We start from the raw sequence: 26425 nt of genomic DNA, 5'->3' as shown, positions 1-26425 counted from the left end.
AAAAATAGTCGTGCTCCTTTGATTGCATTGAGAAATTATTCCAACAGGACCACCTTATTTAATCTTGAATCTTTTGTGGTAATAAAGAAAAAAGTTCGAGGGGGACACAGCATTGGTACTCGGAGCATTACTTTCTATCCACGTGTCTCTCCCTCTTTTGGAGAGCTTCACATGTCATGAGCTCTTCACACTATTTCATATCATTATTTCTTCAAGCCTTGAACAAGAGAAGATCAAAAAACAAACAAAGAACAAATTTTACGGCCGGTTCTTGAAATTATAAAATTTTTTGTTCTGCAGATTTCACTGACGGTGAAAGAAAGAAGAAATGTATAATACAAAACTGGTGCACATAGAACCGACTAAGACTCACAGCCCACACTGATCTCAAGAGGGAACTAGTGGGAGTGGGAAAACGCAGCTCCCCGTGTCCTAATTACCTGCTTACACCAAAACCAGCAGTAATTTTTTATTTAACTGTTGAAAACGAAAAAAGTGAGTAATTCTATGCAAAACAGAAGCCCAGTTGCCCACGTTCTTGATGCTCATGTTTGCGTTGGGACTTCATTTCATCTGTGTTCTTCACCTTGCAAAAAACAAGAGAACTAAAATCATATATTAAGAGAAAAAAATAGGTTTTAGTCAAGAAATCTGTACTATATATGTTGCATGCATGAACTCCACGTCTAATTTTCAATTTTTTCCAAGATACTTCCATATTTATGTACTTTTAGACCAACAGAGAATTTCTCCATCTGGTTACAACGAATCGGTGTATAGGACACCTATAATTCTATTTAATGAAACTTGTGAGTATTCATGAGGGCTATTGCTTATTTTCCAAACTAAGGTGAGAGAGAGGACAAGATTCCAATTTGATCTCACAAGTTTGAGCTCCTCAACACATGCAAATATACAATTTTAAGTGTTTAAAGTTTATATATCTTCTTGGTCAAACATCCTTAATTAACGTGGTTTTGGCTGCATTCAAATGTAAGAAGTAAAGCTGCATTCCCTCCAGCTGCAGGGCAGAAGCTGAGTTGGCCTAAAAGTCAAGTCTCAGGAAAAAGCTATGTGTAAGAATTAAGAACCAATTAATCTTGCATAATTACACTAAATATATAGTAAAAAATGACAAGATTCCAGTCTATATGTAGAAACTATGGTAACTTTAATGATCAAGTGTAGGTATCCAAAGGGGGTGTTTACCTGATAGTCCAGTACAGTCCAGCCATGAAAGATTATTACCCTGATGAACGAATCTCTGACAGAGTTTTTCTCTAATTTTGACTGTTTTGTCTGCTTAGGAAATGCTATCTACCAGCATGTTTTTCTCCTTTTTGTTCATAGATTTGGGTATATAAAAAGGTTACAGCTCATACTTGAGGAATAATTACTGCTATCCGTAGATAAAATATGACAAATATTGACCTCCAAGAAAGGTTAAGTTCATTACAAAATTCAGCAGAAAATCCGTCGATCTTTATAGTCATGTATACACTATATTGTATAATTCCTTTTATCAGTATTTCTCTTTGAATGTGTACACGTCTCAATATGATATTTAGTAACAGTCATCAAGGGCCAGCCCTTGATCATCAGAACGACAGGCGACTGCCTCGTGATCAACATCTGCAGTATATTTAGCCAATGAAATTACATTAAATTTTGAAACATGCATCTTGCTATAACATGATTTCTACAGTACATATCTAATTATTTTCTCTACTTATTTGATTATTTTAATTTTTGAGTTCTCCCAAGTCCTGTGTTTGCAGCCAGAACCGTATTTAAAAATTTCAAAAGAACAAACCGGTTGTCGGAACCCTAGCTTTGACTCATGTTTGAACTCTATAAAACCCCACATTGATTAATTTTGCTGAGCTACTTCAGCTGAAAGGAAAGTTAAAAGCATTTTCAGGACGATCTCACAAATGGCATCTGGAAGTACTACATGTTCAGGATTACTACTGAGTCTTGTAATCATTTTGCTTGTCCTAGATTACTCTAGTGCAAGTGTTTATGAAGGTATAGTCTTCTTACATAGAGCTTTTTCGTCCAAGTCATGTAAGAACAACCAGATTTCGACGAATTCAAGATACATTATCCGTAAATGTTTTTTTCAACAGGAACAATAGGAATCAAGAGAAAGTGGCTGAGGAGCAGTAAAGCAGGAAAAGATATCTCTCTTGACAGTGTATGTCCTCTGTTATACTTTTGCATTATTGATTTTCTATTGTCTTATCTTAATTATGGTAATAATTACTAAGTAAAAATGAATACAGGATGCTTTTGATGGTACTGTTGCTGCTGCTAATGTAAGGAAATTTCTTGGGGGAAGAAAAAGGTTGCTGTTGCTGGATGAGAAACTGATATATACTTCAGGTACAAGCTGTGTGGCCTAAAGCACTACTTGATTTATTTAGCAGTCAAGGAAGAGAAGAACTTCAGCACTACATTGTTAACTTATCCACTTACACAATTTTCTTACTTTGGTATAGTTAAAAATAAGCCAGCTGGTCTTGAGAAATCTTTACCAGAACCAGAAACAGGACGTGATCGCATCGATGCTCAGGTAAATTTTCTGTTATGTACTGAATAACAGGGCCCATGAATAGTTGTCTCCATAACCTAGAAACAGATGAAAAAACTAAGAATCAAGATTTTTTCTCTTTGTTTTTTCAACTCTTAGGACAAGGATGAAATGTTGAAGCAAAAGGGAACTCAGAAATCTGAAGGATCCACATTTCCAAGTGGGGTCGATAAGCACCAGCAACATTTGCAAAATTCGACGCCTATCAATTCCCTCAATCACCAGGCGGTACCTAAGAGCTCTGGCAATGAAAAAACGGCTGCTAAACACGATCGGCGCAGCACGTTCAAGAAAAACGATGAACCGGAGGCGTTTCTTGACGCAGCTGACGAGGTTGCAACCCTGATGCGCAAGGACTACAAGGGGGCGGACCGGCCTCGACGTAAGCCACCAATCAACAATCACGAGCCACAAAATTAAGGAGTACAATTGAACTGATAATGTAGTCTAGTAACAAATAGGCTTCACAATTTTGTCCTCACGAGTGAAGTCATCCCCTAATATATACTACCAGTCAGAAAATAGTCAATGTTGTGTTTTTTCTTTGGTAATTAGCATATAGGAGCAATATAGTGCTTAGAAGTATAGGAGCTTTTTCTTTCTTTGTCTCCTCCATCTTAACACTGTCAAGTATGTAGAAACTTGTTAGTATTGTACATTATACAATACACTTGCTTTCTTAAGTTTATGGTATCGTACTAGTTAATTGTAGACTGTTATATTCTATATTCTTTGAGTACAAACTTCTATATATATAGATGTTGCATGCTGGAGCTTTATTCGATCATTTTCATCATTCATCGACACTTTCAGGCGTATGGGGTCCTTTATTAGCTAAGATAACTTCACATGAAACGGAAGAAAGAATGAAAAATCGGCAACTGGCTAAAGTGTCATCCATTCCATTTGAATATAGATGCTAGAAATAAACATAGCTAGAACTTTTCTACAGTCTTCAAACTTCTGAAACCAGCTCTTTAATATTTTTGGGTATGCAAACAGAGGATCCGTTGAAACAATGCGTGGCTATGGTCTTATACACAGCTTCAGTAAGATGATAGCCGTCCCAGAAGTAGTGTTTGTTTGGTTCCTGGCATGCCAGTGCCCCTAGCTCAGGGATGCAGGCTGAGGTCCCATTCATCCATGTCACGCAGCAAGCATTGCTCGAATCAGTCAAACCTAATACACACGTTCAGATTAACCAAGAAGGGTATAAAATTCAATACGTTAGGCTCTACTGCATATAATGATCAGTGCAATGCATATCATTACATGTAGGATCAGAAGATGGACTAGAATTAGTTACCGTATTTAGATGGATTGATTACTGCATCATAGCCAAGCCAGTGAGCATGACCAAGAATGAAGGCTGAGCCACGAAGACTAAAAGTCAAGTTCTGAAGCATTGGAGCAAGATGGTTGTTGAACATGCTTGCAAGCTGGTTGATCTCGTCAACGCATTGTCCTTTGTGTTTGACTTGCCTTGTGCTGGACGGAATGCACCCAATGGGCCCAATCTCAAATATGATCACCTTTCTTGCTCCCAAATAGTACAACCTCTGCACGCATACACATTAGACACAAACACACATAATATTCACCATTTCTCTGAACCAGGTTCTTAAAAACACTGATCACCTCAAGTTGTTGGGAGAAGTTATTCATGAGAAGTCTGGCGAACGATAGAGGGCTGTAACGTTTGCTCGTGTCGAATCGCTGTGTATCAAGATAGTTGTTGATGTAGTCATTGCTGCCGATGGAAATCACAAACACGGATTTCGACAGGTAGTTCGATAGCTCACCGGCGGTTTTGAAGTGCCTGCTGATATCCTGTTTCACTGCTCTCTCAAACAGGCCGATCTGCTCTGCTAAATTCAGACATTTCCCCTGTCAAGTCACCATCAATTCAGTCACACATGTGAATACATATACTGCTTTTTCAAGGCAAATATAGCTAGCCACATACCAAGGCGCTTCCAGTCTGAGGAAGAATCCCACAAGACGAGGATGCAAAATTCAGGCCCGTCAGTGGCTCCGATCGTAGTAAAGTTCGTATCAAACTCAAGTACGGTGGAGAATGTGGCAATCCAAGAAACTCAGCTGCCAAAACAAAGAAGAAAGATTCAAACACAACCAGACAGAATGAAGGTCAAGAAACAAGAACTAAAAAGACAACCTATGAAATCCACGACAGTTCTTCCATTCGTGAATCTTCCAGTGGCTCCCCTCTCGAAATTCATGCCGTAGGGTGGAAAATTCGCCTTTGCCAGAGTTGGTAAGAGATTATTATTACCACTATCGAACAAAGAATCGCCAAAAACATACAACGCTGGAGCAGCAGGAGAATTCTCGGAGTTCCCGACCGAAATCATATGTAGGGTAGAAATCATAATCAAGAATGTTTTGAGTGGCATGATGATGAGTTTCTTGTGGAAGAGAAACGGAAAAAGCATGCAGAGAAGCTGTTAGGAGAAAGAGTTTTTGCATGAAAGAAAACGTTTCGTCCCTGTTCACCTCTAATTCAGGATATAAATAAATTCCAGGGACGACAATATGATTTCATAAAGTGGAAAATGCCACCATCAACATATAACATATATAATTCTAAGGACGAGAATATGATAGTTGAAAATGAAATATTTCGACGTAGATATCTAAGATTTATAAATAAAATGTCATAAGAATATGATGGTAAGTTGGTGAACATAAGTTGAAGGACGAACATGGAATGGTATAAAGTGAAATGCTGATATCAATGGACATATAAAGTTGAATGGTCGGATGATTTATTGATTTGGATGTGGATTTATGAGCCAAATTCCAAATACACAATGGGGACAACATAGAGTTGAAGATTAAGCTAGTTTGTTTTTTTCTTAGTTTTGGGGTGTGAACAAAATTTGTAATGAGGACATGAGGATCATGATTGTGTGCACCTTTCGTAATAACTAAGATTCTCCATCGGATATATATTTCCATCCCAGGTTGTAACCGCTTTTCTTGTCTTTCACGCTCCTCTTTAATATTTGCTGGCACGTACCCATGTAAAGTTCAGATCTTGAGAACGTATTTTGCGTTTTTATTTCTATCTGTTCACACGTTTTTTCAAGTTCAATGCTTCTTCACTCGGCAATTGCACTCATCCTGAAGCTAAACTAGCGATTTGGAATGGAAAACGTAATCTGGGTTAAGGTCCTCGGTGATCTAAAGCTGATCTACAATGACCTGATCATGACGTAGTGTTGACTTGTAGTTCAGGTCTGAACGAGTATCTCGAGTTGAAATAGTAAAGTTCGCCTGCATACACAAGGGAATTAGGCTAGTTAATGTGGCCCTCTACTAAAGTTTTCTGAAATTCAAGTCAGTTTAGAGTTTGAGATAATAAGGGCCGTATAATGCGACCTCACTACAAAGTGCGATCTCATAGCAATAAATGTATACCAATGGAACGGGCCCTCTATGTATTTATTGGGATGTATGTGTTGAAATTCATACGTGCCAAGTATTAGTAGAATAGTCGTCGAATGAGTACCATATCAATGATTGTTGAAACAGGTCACTAAGTCAAACAGGGGAGTTCTAAAAAACATGTAAACTCTTAAACATACACTCAATACGCATACACATTTAAAGTTCAAACACACAACCTCTCGACATTTTCTTGTTATTTCAAGGGCTTGTGGCTTGCCCAATCCATGTCCTCTATCACGCTTGTTATTATTAATAATTAAAAATTATTCCAAAGTCGGTAAATTGGAATGAATCGTGAGAGCTAGTGGGATTAAATAATGACAGCTCGATTTGTACAGATCTATTTATGGTCGTCGATTAATGAGGTAATATAAAGAGCTAATAATAGTGGTGAGTGATGAAAGGCATTTAATTGAACTTAGGAGTGATTTAGGATTGCAGGAAATTAATGAAGATGGATAGTGTGGAGTACGTGGGTCCTTATTATTGGATGATGGAATACTGTTCCCACATGCATGCCATGTGAAATTTTACTTGCCTGCATCAAAGTGTTCTAACAATGAGATCCTGCACAATGTGAATTCTGTTGATGAACTATCAATCATTCTGAATTAGTGACCATATTCAATTCTTGTCAAGATAGTAGAACTAAATGTATGTTTTAAGCTATGTGCTTGTCGTCACGTAATCACGCTTTAATTCTTAATGCACAAGCTCAAACTTTCCTAGCAGGCTTGTGGGTGCTATCGTCGAATTGGATTTTTTGTTGTGAATCATATTCCGTCTTTTACTTTATTCAACATGCACAAGCAATATGTATAAGAATGACATTATGTATTTATTTTAAAAAATATTATATACACATGACATATATATGTTGAATAGAATAAAAAATGAAATAGACTTTATAATAGAAAATTCGATACGTTGTATCATATCTTTTGTTTGACTTTTAAGAAGCAAATTTATGTATAGATTATAATATTGAGTTGATGGAGAACTTAGCATAGTCATGTCAACAATATTTTAAGTGACAGGATAATCTTTAGTTCTTTTTCAAAAAAAAATGCAATATTTGAAAGAAATCGAGTAGATGGTGGAAGGGTGAATCCTCTTCACAATCAATCTCATTTGATTTTGTGATCTTGAATGAATTGATATATTATCTGATCTGATCCGGCCAAGAACTGAACCCAACTTTTATTTTTATTTTTTCACAAGTTGATATGTATACCATTACATAATTGAAAATGATGACTTGTTATTTTAAATTGGGCTGGCAGTTCCTTTCTGTCTCTCTAATTTCCCAAGTATTGTGTTCTTTCTTTTCTCTAGCTCATGCCCAATCCACTGAACAGACACAGTAGCTGTAAATTTGAATATTCCAGGTTCAAAATCTTCTAGGAAGGATTGCGAAAAGTATTAACATTTCTCAGATTTTTCTCCGTAATAAGCTTAATTCTTTCCGGGCAAATTTCTCTGACTAGTTGACACATAGTCTCTCCACTGTTTTTTTCAGTCCTAAGGCCAATATCCTACATATGCTAGACTCTTTTCCCTGTGTCCTAACAAACAACCTTGGTTACTCAAAACTGATGTTTGTAATATAAGGTCAAGAAAAGGCATGTCTCAAGAACTCCTGGAATCCAAAGAGAGAATGCCACCAAAGATCCTCACACCATAAAGACTCCGTCGGCAGCAGGCAATCTTGCTTCGCATGTTGTCCTGGGAACAATTCCAAGCTGTAGTCTTTTAGGTGTATCCATCCAGTCATAAGACGTCTGCATGATGACCACCAAAAATGAGTGCGCTTGAACATTCAGATCAGAGGGCATCTTGTCACCTTTCCCCTCCTTCAAGCTCTTCTTGATCCTCCATTTGGGTTTCCTCTTTGCCGCTCAATTCTACCCCGCTCTCGTTGTTCACCGCACTCTGCCGGAAAAGAAGTGCAGACCCTGGCAAATCAGGTTCATCTTCTTCTACATCATCCTGTTCGCTTTCCTTGTCCTTGGGCGAAGAAGCCACATCAGCATCCATCCAGGATGGACAATGCTGCATAGCTCCTAGAACATTGTGTAACAATGAATGAGCTGAAGAGCTTGAATCATTAAGTGATACTGATACTTCACTTGGCTCGCCCCTCAAGCAAGAGCACTCGGGCACGGGGAAGGAGAGAAACGATAATGGTTTTGACCTGCTGAGTTCGTCTGCTAGTCCATCGACTAAGTCTCTTCTCAGATGCCTACGTACCGATGTGATCCAAGTATGGTTGGCTTGATAAAAGTTATCGCCGACCTCTTCTAAGAGTTTTGCTATCTCCTTCCTGTATCCACAAAAGGCAAAGTAAGAACATTGAAGCAAAAAATCTCTGGTGCAGCAATAAAGGAAAAGTACCTGTTTATTCGGAATGTTTTGGAGTTGGCAAGCTGATGGAGCCTGTGTCCCATAACCAAGCTAGCGAAATTTGGGAATCCTTTACCGTCGCGATCGAATCCTGGTATAAATACATCTGCTTCAACACATATTATATAGTCTATTGCTTCCCAAAGTAATTTATGCGCATTGGTTCTCAACTCCATAACAGTGCTCTCTGGTTCATTATCGCTCTCAGCTACCCAACCCCACCAGCCTTCAATGTTGTAAGGATATTTCGCTCGTGCGGGGGGTGGTGGGAGCGGACGGGGACGAGGTCCGGACATTTTCCAGGCATCAGGTTTTTTCTCCTCTTTAGGTGGAGGTGAAGTCTTTGGATATTTGTCCACAAGATTAGCTTCACGGCCATACATTACGTTCAACTCCCACGGCATGCTTAAGGAAGTCCTGTCCACAACATTCTCGAACATAGCATGAAGTGGAATCAGTTTCTTCTGCCCGCCAAAGACCTCTCCTCCCGAAACATAGATAATTGTATCCCATGAATATCCATATGCGCAAAGAAGAATACCAATCTGTAGAAAAGATTTATGCAATCATTATTAGTTTGAAAGTTAGATGCTACAGATAATTTTAAGAGGTCATAACATGATGAGAGCATATTCCACGAAAAATTAGATCTAATAAGAAAAATGCAGCTTACTTCCTCTGGCATAAGCGGACATAAACCTTTAAGACGTTGCTCGGCCGAATCCACAGAAAGGTTCCCTTTCACAATTCCACGTTTTATCATCCACGCTCGCTTATGTTGGATGAGTTCAGTATGCACATCCTAGAAAGAAATTGGTCCAAACAACACTGATTAGACATTGGTAAACCTTTGGAATTAAAGTAACAGTTACTAACATTAACTAGTCGATCAAACGCTCCACAATGTTCTGCTAGAATGACACCTGAAATAGTTCAGCGCAACCATAATATGCTAAAGCATCCCTTGTCATCCCAGGATCATAGGCTATAAATGGTCGCCCAGAAGCTCTTAATCTGTATAGGATCTTCGTGGAAAGTTCTTGGACCTCATCTCTGAACTTTAGAGCATGGAAAGCAACGCGGCATCTGAGCCTCTGATATTCTTCAAGATGTGGAGGAAGTAGGGCCTGAATCATAATATTACCAATCAGATTGACAAAAGACATTTGAAGTTAATTAAAATACAGTGAGAAGAAAATGCCACAATTGAAAAACTATGTTATGGTGTTATTAAAAATTAATATCTTCTTATCATCAATCACAAAAAAAGTCTTCATATAGCATGCAGCCCTTATTATGAGTCCAATTAATTAAATTCTGCATATTAACAGCGCCTAAAATTGTTTAAAACAACTAAAAACCATTACATTTGATTAAGTGTTTTAACTGATGGCCTCCTTATCAGTTACTTGTTTAAATTGAGAGATATCTGTTTTCACCAGTTAAATGAAGTGTCCTTTTAATTAACTGAAGTACACGGTCCTGAATGTATGACAAGGAAATATTGTTAAAACATATTGAGAACCATTATCCCATCAAAATAAATTGTCTGTTTTAGTTCACTTTCTTCAATTTGAAAATTTATTTGATTGATAGCAAACTCATAACTTGACATTCAGAGTATATCTAAAAATGACCCAGTTATGGACTGGCTCTGGCTATGAACCAAATGACATCAGTAACGACAAAGAATTGTTACTTATACACCTAAGTTATATTAGGATACCTGCAAACATCCTCCATCAGGCACAACAAGCTCAACAACTGAGTGCCTACTTAACACTGGCAGAACATGATGAAGATAGAAATACGGCGAGGCAGAGTTCGGCACTTTAAAGGAAGGAATTTCTTTCTTTCTCCTTGCTCCTTTGAGATCCTTTGGAAGTGTTTTAATAATTCTGATATCTTCTGCTAAAGCTGCCATGAAATGATCCTCGCTATAGAGGTAGGCAAAACTCTTGAACTGCGTGCTGCATCACATTATTAGAAATTATAAAGGTAAAAAAATCAGTTTAAACAACATGAAACTTCATATGCACACATCACCAAAGAAATATGTAATTACGTAAGTAAGGGAACCAACCTGATCCCCTTACTACTTGTTGTGGATTGGATCTCGGGAATGACTAACGTAGCATTTAGAAGTCGAGCAACCACAACAACATCGCAAATCTGCAGATATTTTACAAGTTTCCTCAGGTAAATGAGAAAGAATGAATGACTTGATGAATGAAATCACATTAGGCCATGTTCGAAGTTATCTTACTCACCGAGTTCCTAATTTCGTGGAAACCTCCTCGTATCCTTACAAAAACAAATCCGTTAGTCTGCGAAGCAGGAGCTGCAAGGTAATGATACCGCATTTAAACAGCTATCAAGAAGACAATACTATAATGAATATTTCTGGTTTCTGTTCTCAAACATCAACTACCAATCCCTCAAGTAAGCTGCAAACTTCAAGTGTGACAAACAGAGGTTCAGGACATAAACCGAGACAATGGCAAGCAGCAAATGACTCATCCGTAGAACTTGTGTTCGTGTTAAATTACTTGATCCGAGGAACAAATTTGATCTTAAGCTTTTTGCATAATATAATACAGCCCACTTCACAATGATACATAAGCATACAGAAGCAGATCTAACCTGCATAGTTTCCTCTGGGATTTGCATAGGGATGTATAGATTCAAGACGCCTCACGGGGCCCCAGAGTCTTCTATACAATGCAGTCTGCACAATGGAGAAATTATGAAATTCAAAACACTCCTCAAATGAAAATGTGGAAGGATTAGAATATTTCAAGTAAAAGCAAAATCCAATAATGACGGCCATGGATTTCAACAAAGAAAATCAAAACATCCGAAACGAGAAAGACGGCTATCACATCCACCTCAACAAACACTATGATTCAGAAACACAAAAGAAAGAGAAAAGCTGGCATTGGGACTCTAAAATTACAATTACAGTAACCAAAAAGAACAATAATTAGCCATAACCCAACAGATTGACCCCACTAAACACCACATTACAAATATACAATTATACAGCTACATCTAACACAGTCCTCCTCCCCAAAAGTACCTTGAATTTTCCTAATTATCCGCACCAAAATTCTCAAACATCTCAAGATTCAAACTATACCAACACATCACATGGAAAGAGATCATACTGAAGCAGAAAACACAGGAAAATATAGAAAGATGGGATCTTTATCACATTACAGCAGTGGAAAGATCCGCATTCTCGAAAATGGGCCTCCAAGAAAAGATGGTGACAGAAGATTTGTACTCCGAAACAGCAAACCCATCAGTGTATCTCGCAAGAAGAAAGTGAGTGAAGAGTGAGAATGCAGAGAGCACAAGGCCAAACAACCCGACCCACTTCAGCTTCGACTTGAAAACCACCGCCTTCCCTTCCCCGCCACCGCCAGCGCCACCAACTTTGCCGGGAAAAACCCACTTCATACCGGAATTATTAGGCGCAAGTGAGCGTGAAATGCGGAGCGGAGAAGGTGAGAATCGAAGTCAACAGAAAAAATAAATAAAAATTAAAAGAAAAGCGTACAGGAAGAGATGGTGACAATGTGAAGACGGGGTGTACTAATGTGTTGTGTTGGGTGAGAGGAACAGAGAAATCCTTCAGACTTCTCTCAGAAAAAGAAAAATCCTTCAGACACAGGTTTGTTTGTCGTTTTATAAGAGTACACAGTTTCCTAGGCTTAAACCCCACTCTCACTGGTGGCGCGTTAGATTACACACAGTTGGACCTGAAGTGATAGGCAAGATGATTGAATTCGACCATGGAATTGGTAATACGGCCACTTTTTAATTAAGTTCCAAAATTCATCATTTGTAATTATTTGGAATTCTTTTTCCGAGTCTTTGATGCAATGATGGCACTTTACTTCATTTGAATATTAAATGTGAAAAAAGTCAAGAATCATATATTCATAAAAATTGAGTATCTCAAATATTAATATAAATTGAATTACATAATTAATTACTGAATCACAATTATTAAGTCCAAAGAAGGGGCTAAAAAATGTATGGGAAAAGAAGGGTGTCAAAAAATTAAAATTGAATTCGATTATAAGATTTATATTAAGATAATAAAAAATAAAAAGTTTGAGAAACACCCTTTGAATGATATCATTAATGATTGTAACAGACTATTGAGATTAATAGCACAATGAGTTGAAACATACGAGTATACAGATTCATGAAGAAATGATATGACTATTGTAATATTCAACTTTGATATAAACAACCAAGAGAGTTAAATTGAATTTCATAACACTTTTTAAAACATACTGATCAACGTTATTGAAAAATTGTGTCAATACTCCTTAATCCCATTTTTAATAAAATAGTTTGAGCAAATTGTATTTTTCTTCTTGATGTTATTTTATTTTTCCAAATCAAGTACATAATATTTTTAAATATGTTTAAGAAATACTATTTGACTATCGAATTTATTTCTTCAATAAAATCGAGAGGTAGAGATCTTATTAACTTCCTACCACCATCATTTTCTACGACATTTCAAATAGAAAAATACACAAAACTTTCATATTCCCAATTACACAATTCATATCGCCTTAAATTAAATATGAATACTCAAATGGAAGTTGGATGGATAGGGGGAGTAGTGGCGCGTGGATCGGAACAGTTTCAAGTGAGGTGATTTCTAAAGGCAAGAAGTCACGTGACTCTGGGTATATATCACGTGACTTGAAATTGAAAAAGGCCCGCAGCCAGGCATGGGGGTAATAGTGGCGGGCCCCATGTGTCCCTTTCTGAATAATCCTCAACAAATACAATTTATAACCCATTGGTGGAAAATTAAAATTGTAATTTGAAGTGGGAGATGGATAAATTAAAGGGGTACAAAAAAGGCTGCTCTTTTAAAGTTGCTATTATTGTTAGCACGCTTTCGCAATTTTGGGCCATGGGCCCACGGCCCGTAAAACAGCATTCGGTTTGGGTTCAATTTTTGGTATTGATTAAGTTGCAGAGAAGTCGTGCAGTGAGTACTGAGTAGGGACACACTCTGTTCTAAAGTCGCACTACTTTTTTATTTGATGATGAACATAAAGTTGCACAGCTTGAGAGTATACCTTTCCCAACTTTTAATATGTCAAGATTACTTATTTTATGTCTATAATTGTTTTTTTTTATATTTTTATATAGTAATATAGACCTTCTTTGTATGAGGAATTTTAATAAATAACGAATGTTGTGTACAGTAGTTGTATTAATAAAAATTGATGAAAGAATTAGATTCTATATTTTTAAAATTGATACAACGACTATCTCATAATAGCAACCTCGACGAGTTCTCTTGTCAGATCTTCAGCCACTTTGAAACGACGTTGCTTTCGCCCAAATCCCTAATCCATTCTGGTTGACCTAATTCAGCCAAGATGTCATTCTTTCTCTTTGAATTCGCCCCCATTGATTTTGCCTTTAATCATGTGGCTCAAATGAATCCTTCCCATTGGACGACTGTTTCTGTAAGTCGCATTTTCAGTTAAAGTCGTGACATTACGTCCTTTTTTTATCTCCTTGTCCCCAAGGATCAAAGTCTGGAACCTTGGTGCCACATAGTGATAATCTTCCCATATAGCTCATTCAAGAGAAGAATGTGACTAGTGAACGAGAACCTGAGGCACTCCTACATTGTTCTTGGGTATGAAGCTTCTTGCCAAAATGAGGGGAAATACTTAAATCCTATCTTCTTTCTTAAAAGATAAACATAAAAAATTGGGTGGATCTTTGAACCTGGTGGCAGGGCAAGCTTATAAGCCACCTTACCAATCTTCTCAACTATTTGGTAAGGTCCAAAATACCTTATAGATAACTTTAGCTGCCTTCTAAGAGCCACCGTAATCTTTCTGTGTGGTTGTAATTTGAGGAATACTTCATCTCCAACCTCAAATTTCCTCTCATTTCTCTTCTTTTTCAGCATACATGTTCATTTGGTGTTGTGTTTGCTGAAGATTTTCCTTCAGTAATTGAATCATTTTGACAATATTCTGCATCAACTCCTCAACATCAGAATGATGACTCTGCAGGTATGGACCAATTGATAACTGGTTAGGAGGATATCCGTATAAGGCTTGGAAAGGAGCAACCTTCAATCCCAAATGAAAATTGGTATTGAACTAAAATTCTGCAAAAGTAATCCATTGTGACCATCTTCTGGGTTGTTCAACTCTAGAAAACGCATCAGCTGCCCTATTTTCATTACCCTTTTTATAATGAACCTCATAACTCAGTCCCCAACAACTTAGTCACCCATTTATGTTGCAAAATTGAATCCACCGTTTGGTCTAGTATGTACTTTAGACTGTTCTAATTGGTTCTAATGATGAAATGGTGGCCTTGTAGGTAATGTTTTCATTTAGTGACAACAAGTAGTAGGGCTAAAAATTCCTTCTCATAGGTGGACAACCCTAGATTCTTTGTTGCCAAGGCCTTGCTCAGATATGCAATGGGCCTTCTCTCCTACATTAGCACAACTCCAATCTCTTTTCCACATGCATCTGTTTCCACTACAAAGGGTTTAGTGAAATCAGGTAATCCTAGCACATGAGCAGTAGACATTACCTCCTTCAAGTGGTTGAATTCATCCTCAGATTCTTTGTTCCATAGGAATACATCCTTCTTTAGCAATTTAGTTAAAAACTTGCTGACAAGGCCATAATATTTTATATACTTTCTGTAGTAACCTGTTAGCCCCAGAAATCCCTTCAATACTTTAATTGTAGTAGGAACTGGCCAATTTCTCATGCATTGCACCTTTTGAGTGTCCACCCCTTTTACCGAAATGATATGGCCCAAGTATTCAATTTGTTGTTGTGCAAAGAAACATTTGTTTTTCTTTGCATAGAGTTTATGTGTCATCAAGAGCTCCAACACCCTCCTCAAATGCAGCAAGTGATCACTCTATCCCTTACTGTAGACCAGAATATTGTAAAACAAAATACGACCACAAACTTTCTAAGGAAGGGCTCAAACACTTCATTCATCAAGACTTAGAATGTGGTTGGGGCATTGCATAGCCCAAAGGGGAGAAATGGGGTGGGAAATAACAGAGAAAGAAAAAGGAGAGAAAAATGCAGGAATTTTATGAAATTTTCATTGATTAAAAAAAAGCAACTGAACATCCCTTCTACACTTTTAAACCATGTTTTGATAACTTTTTCAAAAAGAAATTACATCTCCCCAAAAAAACAACTAAAATTAGAGAAACAAGCTCCTTCAGCCTTCACTGCTTCTTCCCTCATATTTGCAAGCTCGGACTTCAGAGGTTAGAGCTGAGACCAACTACGCTTTGTTCAGCAACCTCGACGTGTCCTCTTGTCAGATCTTCAACTATTTTCAACCGCTTTCGCCCAAATCCCTAATCTGTCCTGGTTGCCCTAATTCAGCCAAAATGTCATCGTTCCCCTCTTTCACTTTGAATTCGCCCTCAATTTTGATTTTGCCCTTAATCGTACACCTCGGATTAATCCTTCCCATCAAACGACTATCTTTTGAAATTGCATTTCTAATTAAAGTAGTGACAATATCTCACTCAAAAAGCTATTATACACTTGGCCCAATATAGAGGGTGCACCAATTCGACTCTTTATTCATGTGAGGTAATGTGTGGATGCTAGAGTCACCTTTCATGTCATACAAAGCTAGCCATATGGAAATTTAATTAATTTTCCTGTTAGGGTTCGTTCGGTTTAAGTGAAAGAAAAAAAAAAAGAGAAAAGAGAAAGGGAATAAAAGAATAGTAGTTTCCTTTCAAGTTGTTTGATATAATTAAAATTTGAAAGGGAGGTAAATCTCAAATAATTTTGTTTATTTGGTAGGAGGAAAACAAATGAATAAGAAAAGATTAATTTTTGTAATTTTACTAAACAATCATTCTCTTTATTTTATATTTAAAAATAAATAAATTAATATTATATTAATATATAAAAAATTTAAAGATATTATTAATAAAAATATTGATCAAATAAGAACAAGAATAATCGACGTATTTCACACTCTATTTAAAAAAAAAAAATCGAAGTACCTCACACGCCATCACAGAAATGGATATGCATCTCTCAGTATTTGGGGAGTGTTGTGTGGGGTAATGGTACTTGGTAAGTGAGTGGGGCCAGAAACGAATCAATTTTTGTCTGCTCCTATTTTTCTCCAACTCACATGAATACGTCAAAGAGTATCTGTACTGTACATATGCAAGACAACCTAAAAACGACACCGTTGACTCCAAGTTTAACAGTTGACCTCCTAATCCACCCATCCAAATTTATGTAAACCCTTCTTTTTTTTCTTAATTCTCACAAACTAAAAGTACGTACAAATCAAAAATTCCATAATTGTCACAATGTTCATGACCTAAGAAATTAAAAATAAAAATAAAAGATAATATGATATTTAATTTAGCAAGAAATAATTAGAGTGATTGCAACACATAATTTTATTCAATTGAAATTCATACTCCACTGTTCAAATTATTAATGGTAGTTTTGGTAATGATGCATAATTTAATACATATATGATCTGATCCACTAAAAAATTTATATATATATGCATTATAAATTAAAATGATGTAAATTGTATTATCTCAATTAAAAATACTTTCTATAATTCTATTGCGGAAAATTTTACATAGCCCACCAATCCACGGCATTCATCATTAACCAATTAATAATATAATTATCGCTTCTACTTTAAAAAAATAATAATAATAAAGGGTCGGAAAAAAAGATATTGATTTATACAATTTTTATTAAAAAAGATAAAATTTATAAGTTTCAATTAAAATTGATTTAATTAAACAGTTTTAAAACATAGATTAAGAATTAAAAATACACCATGTTTACAAAAGAAATCTGATAAATCCTTGATTGGATACTATTGTAATACAATGCAATAGCATAATGTAATATTCTTTCGTTAAGAAAAGGAAAGGCAGAAAAGAAGACTAATCGAACAAAAGTAAAATCAAGAAATATGAAAACTATCGAAGAAGATAAAGGCGGACATGTCTAAGCCATCTTATAAACCAAACATATGGCAAATTTGGCTCTTGATGGTAATCATCTCACTTTAAATATATGTAATCAAGAGAAATAGAAATAAAAAGAAAAAGTCTGTTTACCAAAACCCCGAATGGTATTTAAATAATTTATGTTTCCATTCCAACCAAAAGCGTTTCACCAAATTAAAACCACCCCCATGATGTACTAATTTGTTGTCTCTCAGCTGATCAGGTCATGCGCTGCTGATCAAGAATCATGATGAGTTTTTCTTTGAAATGGGTAAAGTTTCTCCATTTCAAGTGCAGCCAGTAATTCAGATACTTAGTGATGCTTTTGCTTTTTCTTCTGTTTTTTTTAGTGATTTTGGGTTCTTGTTCGTAGTACTTCGATGGGTTTTTCTTGATTTTTAAAGTTTTAAACTCTTCAAGAAGTTTCTTGGAGGCCCATTTGATGAAAACATGAATGGCTGTATGATGTTTTTTGTTCTCTGTTTTGTTTTAATTTCTTTCCTTGTTTGCTTTTTTTGTGACTTTGTAGAGGTATAGAAAACCCTTGCGAGTTTCGGTTCTCTTTCAGCCGTGTTTCATTTGGGTGGTTTTTGTTGGTGGTGTGTTGTTTTCCGATGGTTCTGCTGTTGTCTAGCTTTTATCAACTTGTTCTCTGTTGCTGTTGTTTTCCTTCTTTTATCAATGTTATGCTGTTAATTGCAATATTTGAGTACTACACACTTTTAGTATTGTAACTGTCTAGCAGCTGGAATTCTAGTGATTTGTGTATAATTGCCTGTCCTCATTCCAATCCAGTGAGTTCAGGGTGGTTCCGCCAAAGGATGATGGAACGTTTTCGTTCTTTGTTCTTATTGGTTTTGCATATTAGTTCATCTTCTTGATGTGAAAAAAGAGAGTTCAGATCTATTTCTGATGTTCTCTCTTCGGACACACACACACCCCCCCAAGAAAAAGGCAAAAGAAAAGAAAGGAAAAAGAAAAAGGGAAGAGGAGGAAAAAAATGAGAGAAGACAGCAAGACCACATGAGACTGAGTATGTTTTATTTAAAGGTTATGAACAGGGAATCTGATTTTCTTTCTCTCTCAGTCTCTTTGGGATTTTTTAGTCATTCTGCTAATTAGATGCAGATCTTATATATATTTTACATGCAGAAGCATCTTAAGTGCAAATGGAGTAAATCTTATAATAATAGAAATCGTTTTCATGTGTCTCAGGACTCAGATTGATATCCACATGTAATTGTTATCCTCTTAATCCTGTATGTTGTTGTCTTACGTTCTTTCATGACAATTTCAGTGATCATAATACATTGCCTGCAAGATGTTCCTGTTTCCTGATACTGACAAAGGACCAAAGGATGGTTCATAAAGCCGATTTGGTTATTATTGGCATCTCTGTTGGCTTGGCCGTGGGCATACTCATAGCCTCGCTTGTTTTTTTTGGCATTTGTTGGTACAAGAAACGTGCTCATCTTCGGCGCTGTGCAAATGATCGTTCTGCTGCTACCCTTCCTATACGTACTAACGGCTTAAATACAAGCATCGACTCAAGTGCACCTCTTTCCAGTTTTGTGACTATCAAGGGAAATCTCACCCAAAAACCTCAGCGTTTTTGGTGGAACAATCATAGCAAAGATCGATTAGCTTCTGTATCTGGTATTTTGAGATACTCTTACAAGTATGTCATCCCATTGGATTAATTTTCTTCAGATTTTGCTTTTTTCAAGTGTTGTTCTTGTTGAAGCTTCTTCAATGAAGTTTTATGGCAAGTTATGACAATTTGTAGTTGGTGGATGCTGCATGATTATCCCCAAGCTATTTCTGAAGAAAACTAGTATGAATTTTCTCAAACAGAATTTGAACTTACTGCTTTAAACAAGGGTTGGAGAGAATGGTGACTAGAGAGTATCATGTTGATATATCAAAGGACGCCTTAACTGATAGTAGCATCACAATAACACAGCTATTGAACTTTTTTATTTAATTTTATTCTTCTGCATTCTTTTTTTTTTCTTTTTGGGTGGGGTGGGGGAGGGACAACTTGCAGAAGGTTGAGGGGACGGGAAGATTTGTGCAGAAATGCGAGGTTGAGTTTTGATTACTATGCTCTGTACTCTCTCTGGGATCAAAAATCTTTAACACACTCATTGTCTTTGGTCTGCTTCATACATGAAGCACTATATGAAACATGATTTATTTGCACGTGTATACAGAGACATTCAGAAGGGGACAGAGAACTTCACAACTATCCTTGGGCAGGGTTCATTTGGCCCGGTTTATAAAGCTAAAATGCCTGCTGGTGAAGTGGTTGCTGTGAAAGTTCTTGCTTCAAATTCAAAACAAGGCGAAAAGGAGTTTCAGACAGAGGTAAAGCAAATAAAGAATGTAACATTGTCCATTGACTAACTGCATCTTTGCAGTTGACTTTTAGTATATCAATACTTGTTCCCTTGAATTATTTATCCAACAAAAAACATCTGTTTTAATCTAAAATTTGGGCTGGTCATTCAATATGAAAGGACCAAAAGTTGAGCTTAGGATTTTACACTTTCAACTTGTTCCTGTGGTTGAAATCGTTTTGAATATTGATAATAGCTTATGATATCCAGGACAATGAGTGAAACTAAATCAACAGTGTATGCTTTTCTTCATTTTTCAACCAATTTTTCATGGTGCAGGTCTATGTTGAACCGCATCAAATGTTCTCTTTTGTTTTCTTTCTCAAAGTGATATGGCACTTCAGCTCTTAATCATTACCACATTTTTCCCTTCTTCTTTTCAGGTTTCTTTGCTGGCTAGACTGCATCATCGAAATTTGGTGAATTTAGTTGGATACTGTATTGATAAAGGGCAACGCATGTTAGTTTATGAGTACATGAGAAATGGAAGCTTGGAAAACCTTATATATAGTAAGTTTATAAGTTTAAATGTCTTGTCTTCTATTACTGTCCAATTATTGCTTGGTCCATAAGTGTGTTTCTAAAACCCCTTCTAAACAAAGGTCTGCAAGCCCTCATTTCATTACCGTTTTTTTCTTATATTGTTCTGTATGCAACAACTTATTTTTAACATATGCTTAGATGATGAGGAACAAGTCTTGAGTTGGGAAGATCGACTTCAAATAGCACTGGACATTTCACATGGCATTGAATATCTTCACGACGGGGTAGGCTGAATAATATGATGACATATAACTACGTTACTATTGAGGAAACTTATCATTAAAACCTTGTTGCATTCCTTGGAACAGGCAGTGCCTCCTGTGATACATCGAGATTTGAAGTCAGCTAACATATTGCTGGATCATTCTATGAGAGCAAAGGTAAGCATAAAATATCGACTTTTGTTTCTCAAGCCAATTTTAACATTTTCCGCAAGTGGCAATTGAAACTGTTACTTGGACTAAACAACAGGGTTTCCTAAAAGAATCTATTTATTTTCCGTCTCTTGGCCAATTATTGTGTCCTGATTAACTAGGTTGCTGATTTTGGGCTGTCGAAGGAAGAGGTCTTCGATGGTCATAACTCTGGCCTCAAAGGTACATATGGTTATATAGACCCTGTGTATATATCCACAAACAATTTCACAACAAAAAGCGACGTGTACAGCTTCGGCATTATTCTCTTTGAGCTCATCACCGCCATCCACCCGCACCAGAACTTAATGGAATACGTTAATCTGGTAAGACTTACAGCTTCTTCTTCCCAAATTTTGCTAATCTGCTTCCCTTATTTTCCATTTTCTGACATTGCATTTCCCATCTCTTCGAAGGCGGCTATGAGCTCAGATGGTGTGGATGAAATAATCGACACAAAAATAGTGGGGAAATGCAACTTGGAAGAAGTGAGGAGCCTAGCCAAAATCGCTCACAGATGCTTGCATAAAACCCCTAGAAGGCGCCCTTCAATTGGAGAAGTCTCCCAGGCTATTATAAAGATAAAACAGAGACGACTAGTTAAAGAAGATACTTTCTCGTTTGTCAGAGAAGATTTGTCAAGAGCCGTGAGCCAGATAGAATGCCAGCAACTCGAACTCAGAAGAATGGTCAGCATCGATGAAAGGCAAAACGAGTAACATTTGTTGTACTGGACTCCAACTTAATTCTTTTCCACTTATACCAAAAATGTCTGTATACACGGTTTTGATATCGTTTTAGGCAATCCGGTTACGACCAGGATGGTGGTACCGGTGGAGATCAAAATGCAGTTTGCTTGGATCAATACTGAGATTTTGAAGTATAAATGCTCTTCCATTTCTCTTGCTCTTGGAGCCACCGTTTTCCAGAAGCATCAGAATCGTTAGAGTTATGAGACGTTGTTCGATTGATACAGATGAGAACCGGAATGCAGATGATAATGTACAGTCGGGGATATTTCACCTGATCATCTTCATCTTTCCCCTATATTCCTTCTGTCCTTAGCTGCTACAGCAATAAATTCAGCTAAAAAGTGCACCTACTCTGTGTGTTTATGTGTGCCAAAAGATGAGATTTCTAACGAGTAATTATTTTAAATACTCTTATTACAAAAAAAAAAAAAAGGAAAGTGTTAATTACACTTTAAAAATATAAAACTGTACTCTCAAAAAACTTTGAAATAGCACTTGTCCAAGAATCCTCTATTTACAATTGTGCTCTTCCGTTAAGTTTTGGATGGAAAATTCTTACCTCTGTGAAAAAATACACAAGTTTTAATTTTACATCTCATTTAATATTCTGTATAAATTATCGACAATACGACAAGTTTTCTCATTTATCAACAGCTACTTTTTGTCTAGTGGCAATAATTCGGCAATGATACAATTAGACCATCTGTATTTTATGTACATAATACCTCATTCCAAGTAAAAGAATACTATTAGAGTATCTTTATCAATATATTATATGAAATGCTAAATAAGGGATAGAGATGGAAGTTTATGTAATTTTTTATTGACGTCAGTATTTTTCGTCTAAATCTTAACAAAAAGGATATAGTTGTAGACGGAAAATTCTTCTAAGGGTGCAAATATAATTTGAATTTTTTTAAGAAAAAATATAATTTCATTTTAAAATCTAATTATAATTAAACCAAATTTTGACCACTTTTAATTTCATGTACCCATATTATGTGTATATTAAAAAACTTTTTAAATTTTGTATGAGATGCAATACTATTAAAATAAATTTTTGGGGTAATCTCCTGCACCCCCTTTCTGTTTTTGATAAGAGTGCAAAATCGAAAATATCAAATGTATGTCCTTTAGTGATAGAGGCTACCATTTAATGAAACCAAGCTGCCTTTATCACACACAAACTGACATAAATATTACATAATTAATATTAGGACAGTAATTAAAATATGAAATGTGTGGAAAAAGTTGTAATCTAATGTTGTGAGGGGCATCTTTTCATTTGTCTCATAAAAGTTTTGTACAACCCACAGGGCTTCAAAATCTATACATGCTCATAAACCAAAATTGTAAAAGAATCATTCTATGTCTAATTGATCCATCCAACCAACTAGCCATCCTTCTTCCCTTTCCAATTAATGGTCTGAAAATTCTCACACACACACTCTGTGTGTGATTGATGGGCTCTCCCTATCATCAGCTGCCTCAAAGACATTCTTGAGGATTGGAATAGAAGTAGTCTTCTTCCTTCGGTCTGTCTGGAATCATAACGCGCTTCCTTGGGCTCCCCATTCGGTCTGCATGGGCATCCTTCACAGAGTATGAGAACTCGTCCCAGCTCAATGATCCACTGTTGTACTGGTCTATCAGATCAATCAAAACTCGTCTGTCTAGTAGAATTGTCTTCTTGAAACCTAAGTACCTGGGAAATTACGAGTACACAGGAAAAGAGTTCCTCAGTCAAAGTTTGTTATTGAAGAAAATTACGTCCCCGGAATATAATGGCTGCATACCTGCGGTGTCCTTCAACAACTTTTGCCATATTTCCATCATATGTGGGAACAAATATATCGCTCTCCAAGGAGACGAGATAATCTAAAGCTGCCATCTGGGACGAGTGGTTTCGGAAGAACAACAAATCTGAGGGTTCCAGCAACGTCTCCTTTTTGACCTGTTTCAAAAAACTCGAGCAATGATCAACAGGGATACTCCAAATATTTTAACTAAAATGCTTGAATACGGATATTACTGACCAGATTTGGAAATGCCTTAGCCAAACTTCTCAATCTCCTTTTACCACCGTATATTTCTCCAGCAGCAATGTATATTTGAATGTGACTGTCAATACCAAGAGCTGAGAGTACCAGAGCAGTTTCTTCAGGTGTCAAAGGACACAGACCTTCCTTCCTTTTGAGGTCAGGATCAATGACTTTCTCCTTCCACCAAGGGTTGGCATATCTAGTATATTATATTTTCACTCAGTAAAACAACATGATTTTCAGGACTTTTATGTCTTAACATGAAGATAAAGTTACCTCATTGCAGTGAGTGCATTCACCTCCTCAGTGTTGCAGCCCTGAGTACAACCAGAGAAGGACAACATATCCATTTCATATCTAAGATGGAGTACAAGGAACGGACCATTTTGTCTCAGCATTCTGATCACTTTTCTACCCAACTCCTCAATTTGGGCAGTAAATCTCAGGGAACTAAAATTTACTCGACAACGCAGCTTCTGAATCTCCAGTGGTAGCCCATTATTAGCAAGCCGGGCGTCGGTTTTATTCAAATGTACAATTTTATGCTTTTTAAGAAGAGGAAGAATCTGCATTTTTTGCAACAGAAGTTCCCATTACATAGAAAAGTGAAAAGCAGAAAAGAAATAGAGAAAAAGCAGAAATGATCACTCTGTTAGGCACTAAATTACCAACCTGCCGGCGGTAGTAAGTAATATTTGACCAACTAACTGGGGGTAACTCATAGAACATTCCAACTTCAATTCTCCGTTGAAGCTTAGCTGGAAGCTCTTTTAATATCCGGACCTCATCCCTCAAAGATAAAATAAAATGATCAACATCGAATATGTCCTGGAAATCACTGCAACATAGAAGGAAATTAGTGACAGAGATATAATGAGTTGTGAATTTTACAGTGTAACAGTTCTTTCTACTGACCTGGGATCCGCCCAAAATGACGCTTTATCCAATTCAGGGACAATGAGTGTGATATTAAGATATCTGGCAATAGAGACCATATCACATATCTGCATAGCAGAAAGTAAAGCAACTAAGGAATCTACAGTTTATGTCAAGAAAAGTGATTCGGACAATACTGATATTCAAGAAAGTTCAGGAAACAACTCACTGCTGCTCGCATCTGGTTGAGTCCTCCGTTGCAAGAAACAATTAGATAACCATTGTTCTTGTATACCCCTGAAAGAGAAAGGGACGGGCTTCAAGAGTGATTAGGACCAACAATGTAAATAGAAGCTTGAGCATCAAAGAAATGAGAATAGTCATAATTGGAATCCCTCATTATAAACAATAAGCCAAGAAACATATTGACAGATTCTAACAAGCACATCAAATAAGGCGCCAACGGCATTCCCAAGAATGAGTAACAAAATTAATCACGAGAGTAGTTAGTAGGCCAAAAATTTGTCCAAAGTGTTCAGGTAGGTATTATTGGAATCAGTTGACAGATAAAACAAAGAAACTTCACCTAAAGAAGCAAAACTGAGACATAACAAATCCCAAAACAAGAAAAAGCATAAGAATCAAAAATCAGCAACTCAACTCTCCAATATGAACAAGAAAGAAAAAAAGATCAAGAAGCCATTGACTCACTCTTTGGTGGGTAATGCCTTTTTGGCTGAATAGAAGACACGTTAGTTGCTGTATGCATACTTGGGGGGCTGGAACAAGAAGGCCAACTCTTCAACAGACTTGGCCCCCAAACTTCTCCCATTGCCACCAATTGAACAATACATGTCCACAACAATAATGTAGTAATTGCCCTCAAAGCCCAGAGCTTGATTCTTGCATGAGACACCCTCAGAAGCTTGGTCTCTTGCACTTTCTCTTCACCCAAAAGATTCATGCCCACATCCCAATGCTGCTCTCTCTTCTCTCTCTTGATTGCCATAGGCCACTTTTCACATTTTGGTAACATGAAAACTTCTTTCTAAAGCAAAGACATTTCAAGACCCTTCAGCCCAATGCCGATTTTTCAGGTGGGATTCAAGGGAGAAATGAATGGTTAGGAAGAAGAGTTTGTTTATTGAGGATGCTGAAAACTCAAGAATGGTAGCAGAATATATATAGTTTTTTATACACAAAACCTTGAGATGAGACTGGTTTTGAATAATTTGATGCTATTTCTGCGCAAAACAAGGCGAATCTAAGTTGTTAACCACCATTAAATGCACCACCTCGAAAAATTAAAATGCCAATCAGAACAACAACTTATTAATCTTGAAATCAAGAGCCCTCAAAATTTTCATCCGATTAAAATCCACCAACAATGCGAAACTTGCACCTAATGATTAAACAGATACGCACACTTATATCTGCATATGAAGCAGAAGCAAGAATTCTTGGAAACGAGGATGAACCATGACGCTCAAAAATTCCAAAGACCCTTTTCAAGAGCTCGGATTATAGTGCGAGTCCCTCAAGATTCCGGCGAAACAATGAATGAATTGGTGGTGAAGCAGTTGATGAGTGAATGAATGGAGAGGTTTAAAGAGAGAAAAAAGAAACAGAAAGTGGCAGTAGTTACGGTCGGTGTATAGTTGAGTATTTTGGTTCGTTCTAATCACTTCTCTACATCGGAAGAGATCAGCCGTACATTATGGGATTATGATTCGGTTTAACCCCTTTTTCCATGAAGATCAATTCATGGCGTTTTTCTTTCTCAAGATCAGATTCAACTAAATAAAAAGATGTCTTTTTTTTCCATCCAAAACGAAATATATATAAAGAAAAAGAAGCAAAATTAGGAGAATATATCATTTG

The 26425-nt window shown here is 36.8% G+C and overlaps 5 protein-coding genes across 10 annotated transcripts; 2 read left to right on the top strand and 3 right to left on the bottom strand.

The window, feature by feature from the left end:
- The first annotated feature begins 1857 nt into the window (after positions 1-1857).
- On the top strand, positions 1858-3314 carry LOC105177647 (uncharacterized). Its single transcript, XM_011100870.3, has 5 exons — positions 1858-2028; positions 2130-2197; positions 2286-2385; positions 2502-2575; positions 2693-3314. Exons 1-5 carry the CDS (start codon positions 1935-1937, stop codon positions 3011-3013), a joined length of 657 nt encoding a protein of 218 aa, XP_011099172.1. The 5' UTR covers positions 1858-1934; the 3' UTR covers positions 3014-3314.
- Positions 3315-3370: 56 nt separating this feature from the next.
- Positions 3371-5462, bottom strand: LOC105177558 (GDSL esterase/lipase 7). Its single transcript, XM_011100753.3, has 5 exons — positions 4770-5462; positions 4560-4693; positions 4232-4480; positions 3900-4152; positions 3371-3772 (listed from the first exon to the last, which is right to left on the bottom strand). The coding sequence occupies exons 1-5, from the start codon at positions 5044-5046 to the stop codon at positions 3549-3551; spliced, it is 1137 nt and encodes a 378-aa protein (XP_011099055.1). The 5' UTR covers positions 5047-5462; the 3' UTR covers positions 3371-3548.
- Positions 5463-7428: 1966 nt separating this feature from the next.
- On the bottom strand, positions 7429-12128 carry LOC105177557 (O-fucosyltransferase family protein). Its single transcript, XM_011100751.3, has 9 exons — positions 11687-12128; positions 11111-11195; positions 10738-10808; positions 10551-10639; positions 10194-10437; positions 9391-9594; positions 9141-9269; positions 8459-9012; positions 7429-8387 (listed from the first exon to the last, which is right to left on the bottom strand). The coding sequence occupies exons 1-9, from the start codon at positions 11927-11929 to the stop codon at positions 7904-7906; spliced, it is 2103 nt and encodes a 700-aa protein (XP_011099053.1). The 5' UTR covers positions 11930-12128; the 3' UTR covers positions 7429-7903.
- Positions 12129-17545: 5417 nt separating this feature from the next.
- On the top strand, positions 17546-21779 carry CRLK2 (Protein kinase superfamily protein). 6 transcript variants are annotated; one of them, XM_088884964.1, is made up of 8 exons: positions 17546-17564; positions 17735-17790; positions 18817-19197; positions 19733-19886; positions 20302-20428; positions 20600-20685; positions 20770-20841; positions 20997-21779. In XM_088884964.1, the coding sequence occupies exons 3-8, from the start codon at positions 18878-18880 to the stop codon at positions 21591-21593; spliced, it is 1356 nt and encodes a 451-aa protein (XP_088741090.1). In that variant the 5' UTR covers positions 17546-17564; positions 17735-17790; positions 18817-18877; the 3' UTR covers positions 21594-21779. The 6 variants fall into 6 exon arrangements, with proteins under 6 accessions (XP_088741090.1, XP_088741089.1, XP_020554920.1 ...); XM_088884963.1 differs by lacking the exon at positions 17546-17564 and adding an exon at positions 17626-17644; XM_020699261.2 differs by lacking the exon at positions 17546-17564 and having other exon boundaries at positions 17651-17790; positions 21021-21200; positions 21291-21779.
- A 1098-nt stretch (positions 21780-22877) lies between these two features.
- On the bottom strand, positions 22878-26425 carry LOC105177554 (rhamnogalacturonan I rhamnosyltransferase 1). Its single transcript, XM_011100748.3, has 8 exons — positions 25256-26425; positions 24774-24841; positions 24584-24672; positions 24341-24506; positions 23945-24234; positions 23663-23867; positions 23423-23580; positions 22878-23331 (listed from the first exon to the last, which is right to left on the bottom strand). The coding sequence occupies exons 1-8, from the start codon at positions 25578-25580 to the stop codon at positions 23115-23117; spliced, it is 1518 nt and encodes a 505-aa protein (XP_011099050.1). The 5' UTR covers positions 25581-26425; the 3' UTR covers positions 22878-23114.

This window comes from Sesamum indicum, linkage group LG9, assembly GCF_026168435.1.
Source record: "Sesamum indicum cultivar Baizhima isolate 11 linkage group LG9, ASM2616843v1, whole genome shotgun sequence".
Taxonomy (NCBI): domain Eukaryota; kingdom Viridiplantae; phylum Streptophyta; class Magnoliopsida; order Lamiales; family Pedaliaceae; genus Sesamum; species Sesamum indicum.
This window is presented reverse-complemented; position numbering and strand designations above follow the sequence as displayed.

Bases quoted from the DNA above. Each gene is read 5' to 3' on its own strand.
- LOC105177554 (XM_011100748.3), bottom strand. From the start codon at position 25,580: ATGTTACCAAAATGTGAAAAGTGGCCTATGGCAATCAAGAGAGAGAAG. The intron at 24,507-24,583 runs GTCAGTAGAAAG...TCTATGTTGCAG, and splicing joins TCATTTTGGGCGGATCCCAG to TGATTTCCAGGACATATTCG. The intron at 23,332-23,422 runs GTATGCAGCCAT...GTAATTTCCCAG, and splicing joins GTTGTTGAAGGACACCGCAG to GTACTTAGGTTTCAAGAAGA.
- LOC105177557 (XM_011100751.3), bottom strand. From the start codon at position 11,929: ATGAAGTGGGTTTTTCCCGGCAAAGTTGGTGGCGCTGGCGGTGGCGGG. The intron at 10,640-10,737 runs GTGAGTAAGATA...AAATATCTGCAG, and splicing joins TCCACGAAATTAGGAACTCG to ATTTGCGATGTTGTTGTGGT. The intron at 9,270-9,390 runs GTGTCATTCTAG...ATTTCTTTCTAG, and splicing joins GTTGCGCTGAACTATTTCAG to GATGTGCATACTGAACTCAT.
- LOC105177647 (XM_011100870.3), top strand. From the start codon at position 1,935: ATGGCATCTGGAAGTACTACATGTTCAGGATTACTACTGAGTCTTGTA. The intron at 2,198-2,285 runs GTATGTCCTCTG...AAATGAATACAG, and splicing joins AAGATATCTCTCTTGACAGT to GATGCTTTTGATGGTACTGT. The intron at 2,386-2,501 runs GTACAAGCTGTG...ACTTTGGTATAG, and splicing joins GAAACTGATATATACTTCAG to TTAAAAATAAGCCAGCTGGT.
- CRLK2 (XM_088884964.1), top strand. From the start codon at position 18,878: ATGGTTCATAAAGCCGATTTGGTTATTATTGGCATCTCTGTTGGCTTG. The intron at 20,686-20,769 runs GTAGGCTGAATA...TCCTTGGAACAG, and splicing joins TTGAATATCTTCACGACGGG to GCAGTGCCTCCTGTGATACA. The intron at 20,842-20,996 runs GTAAGCATAAAA...CTGATTAACTAG, and splicing joins ATCATTCTATGAGAGCAAAG to GTTGCTGATTTTGGGCTGTC.
- LOC105177558 (XM_011100753.3), bottom strand. From the start codon at position 5,046: ATGCTTTTTCCGTTTCTCTTCCACAAGAAACTCATCATCATGCCACTC. The intron at 4,694-4,769 runs GTTGTCTTTTTA...TTGTTTTGGCAG, and splicing joins AACTGTCGTGGATTTCATAG to CTGAGTTTCTTGGATTGCCA. The intron at 4,481-4,559 runs GTATGTGGCTAG...GTGACTTGACAG, and splicing joins CTCAGACTGGAAGCGCCTTG to GGGAAATGTCTGAATTTAGC.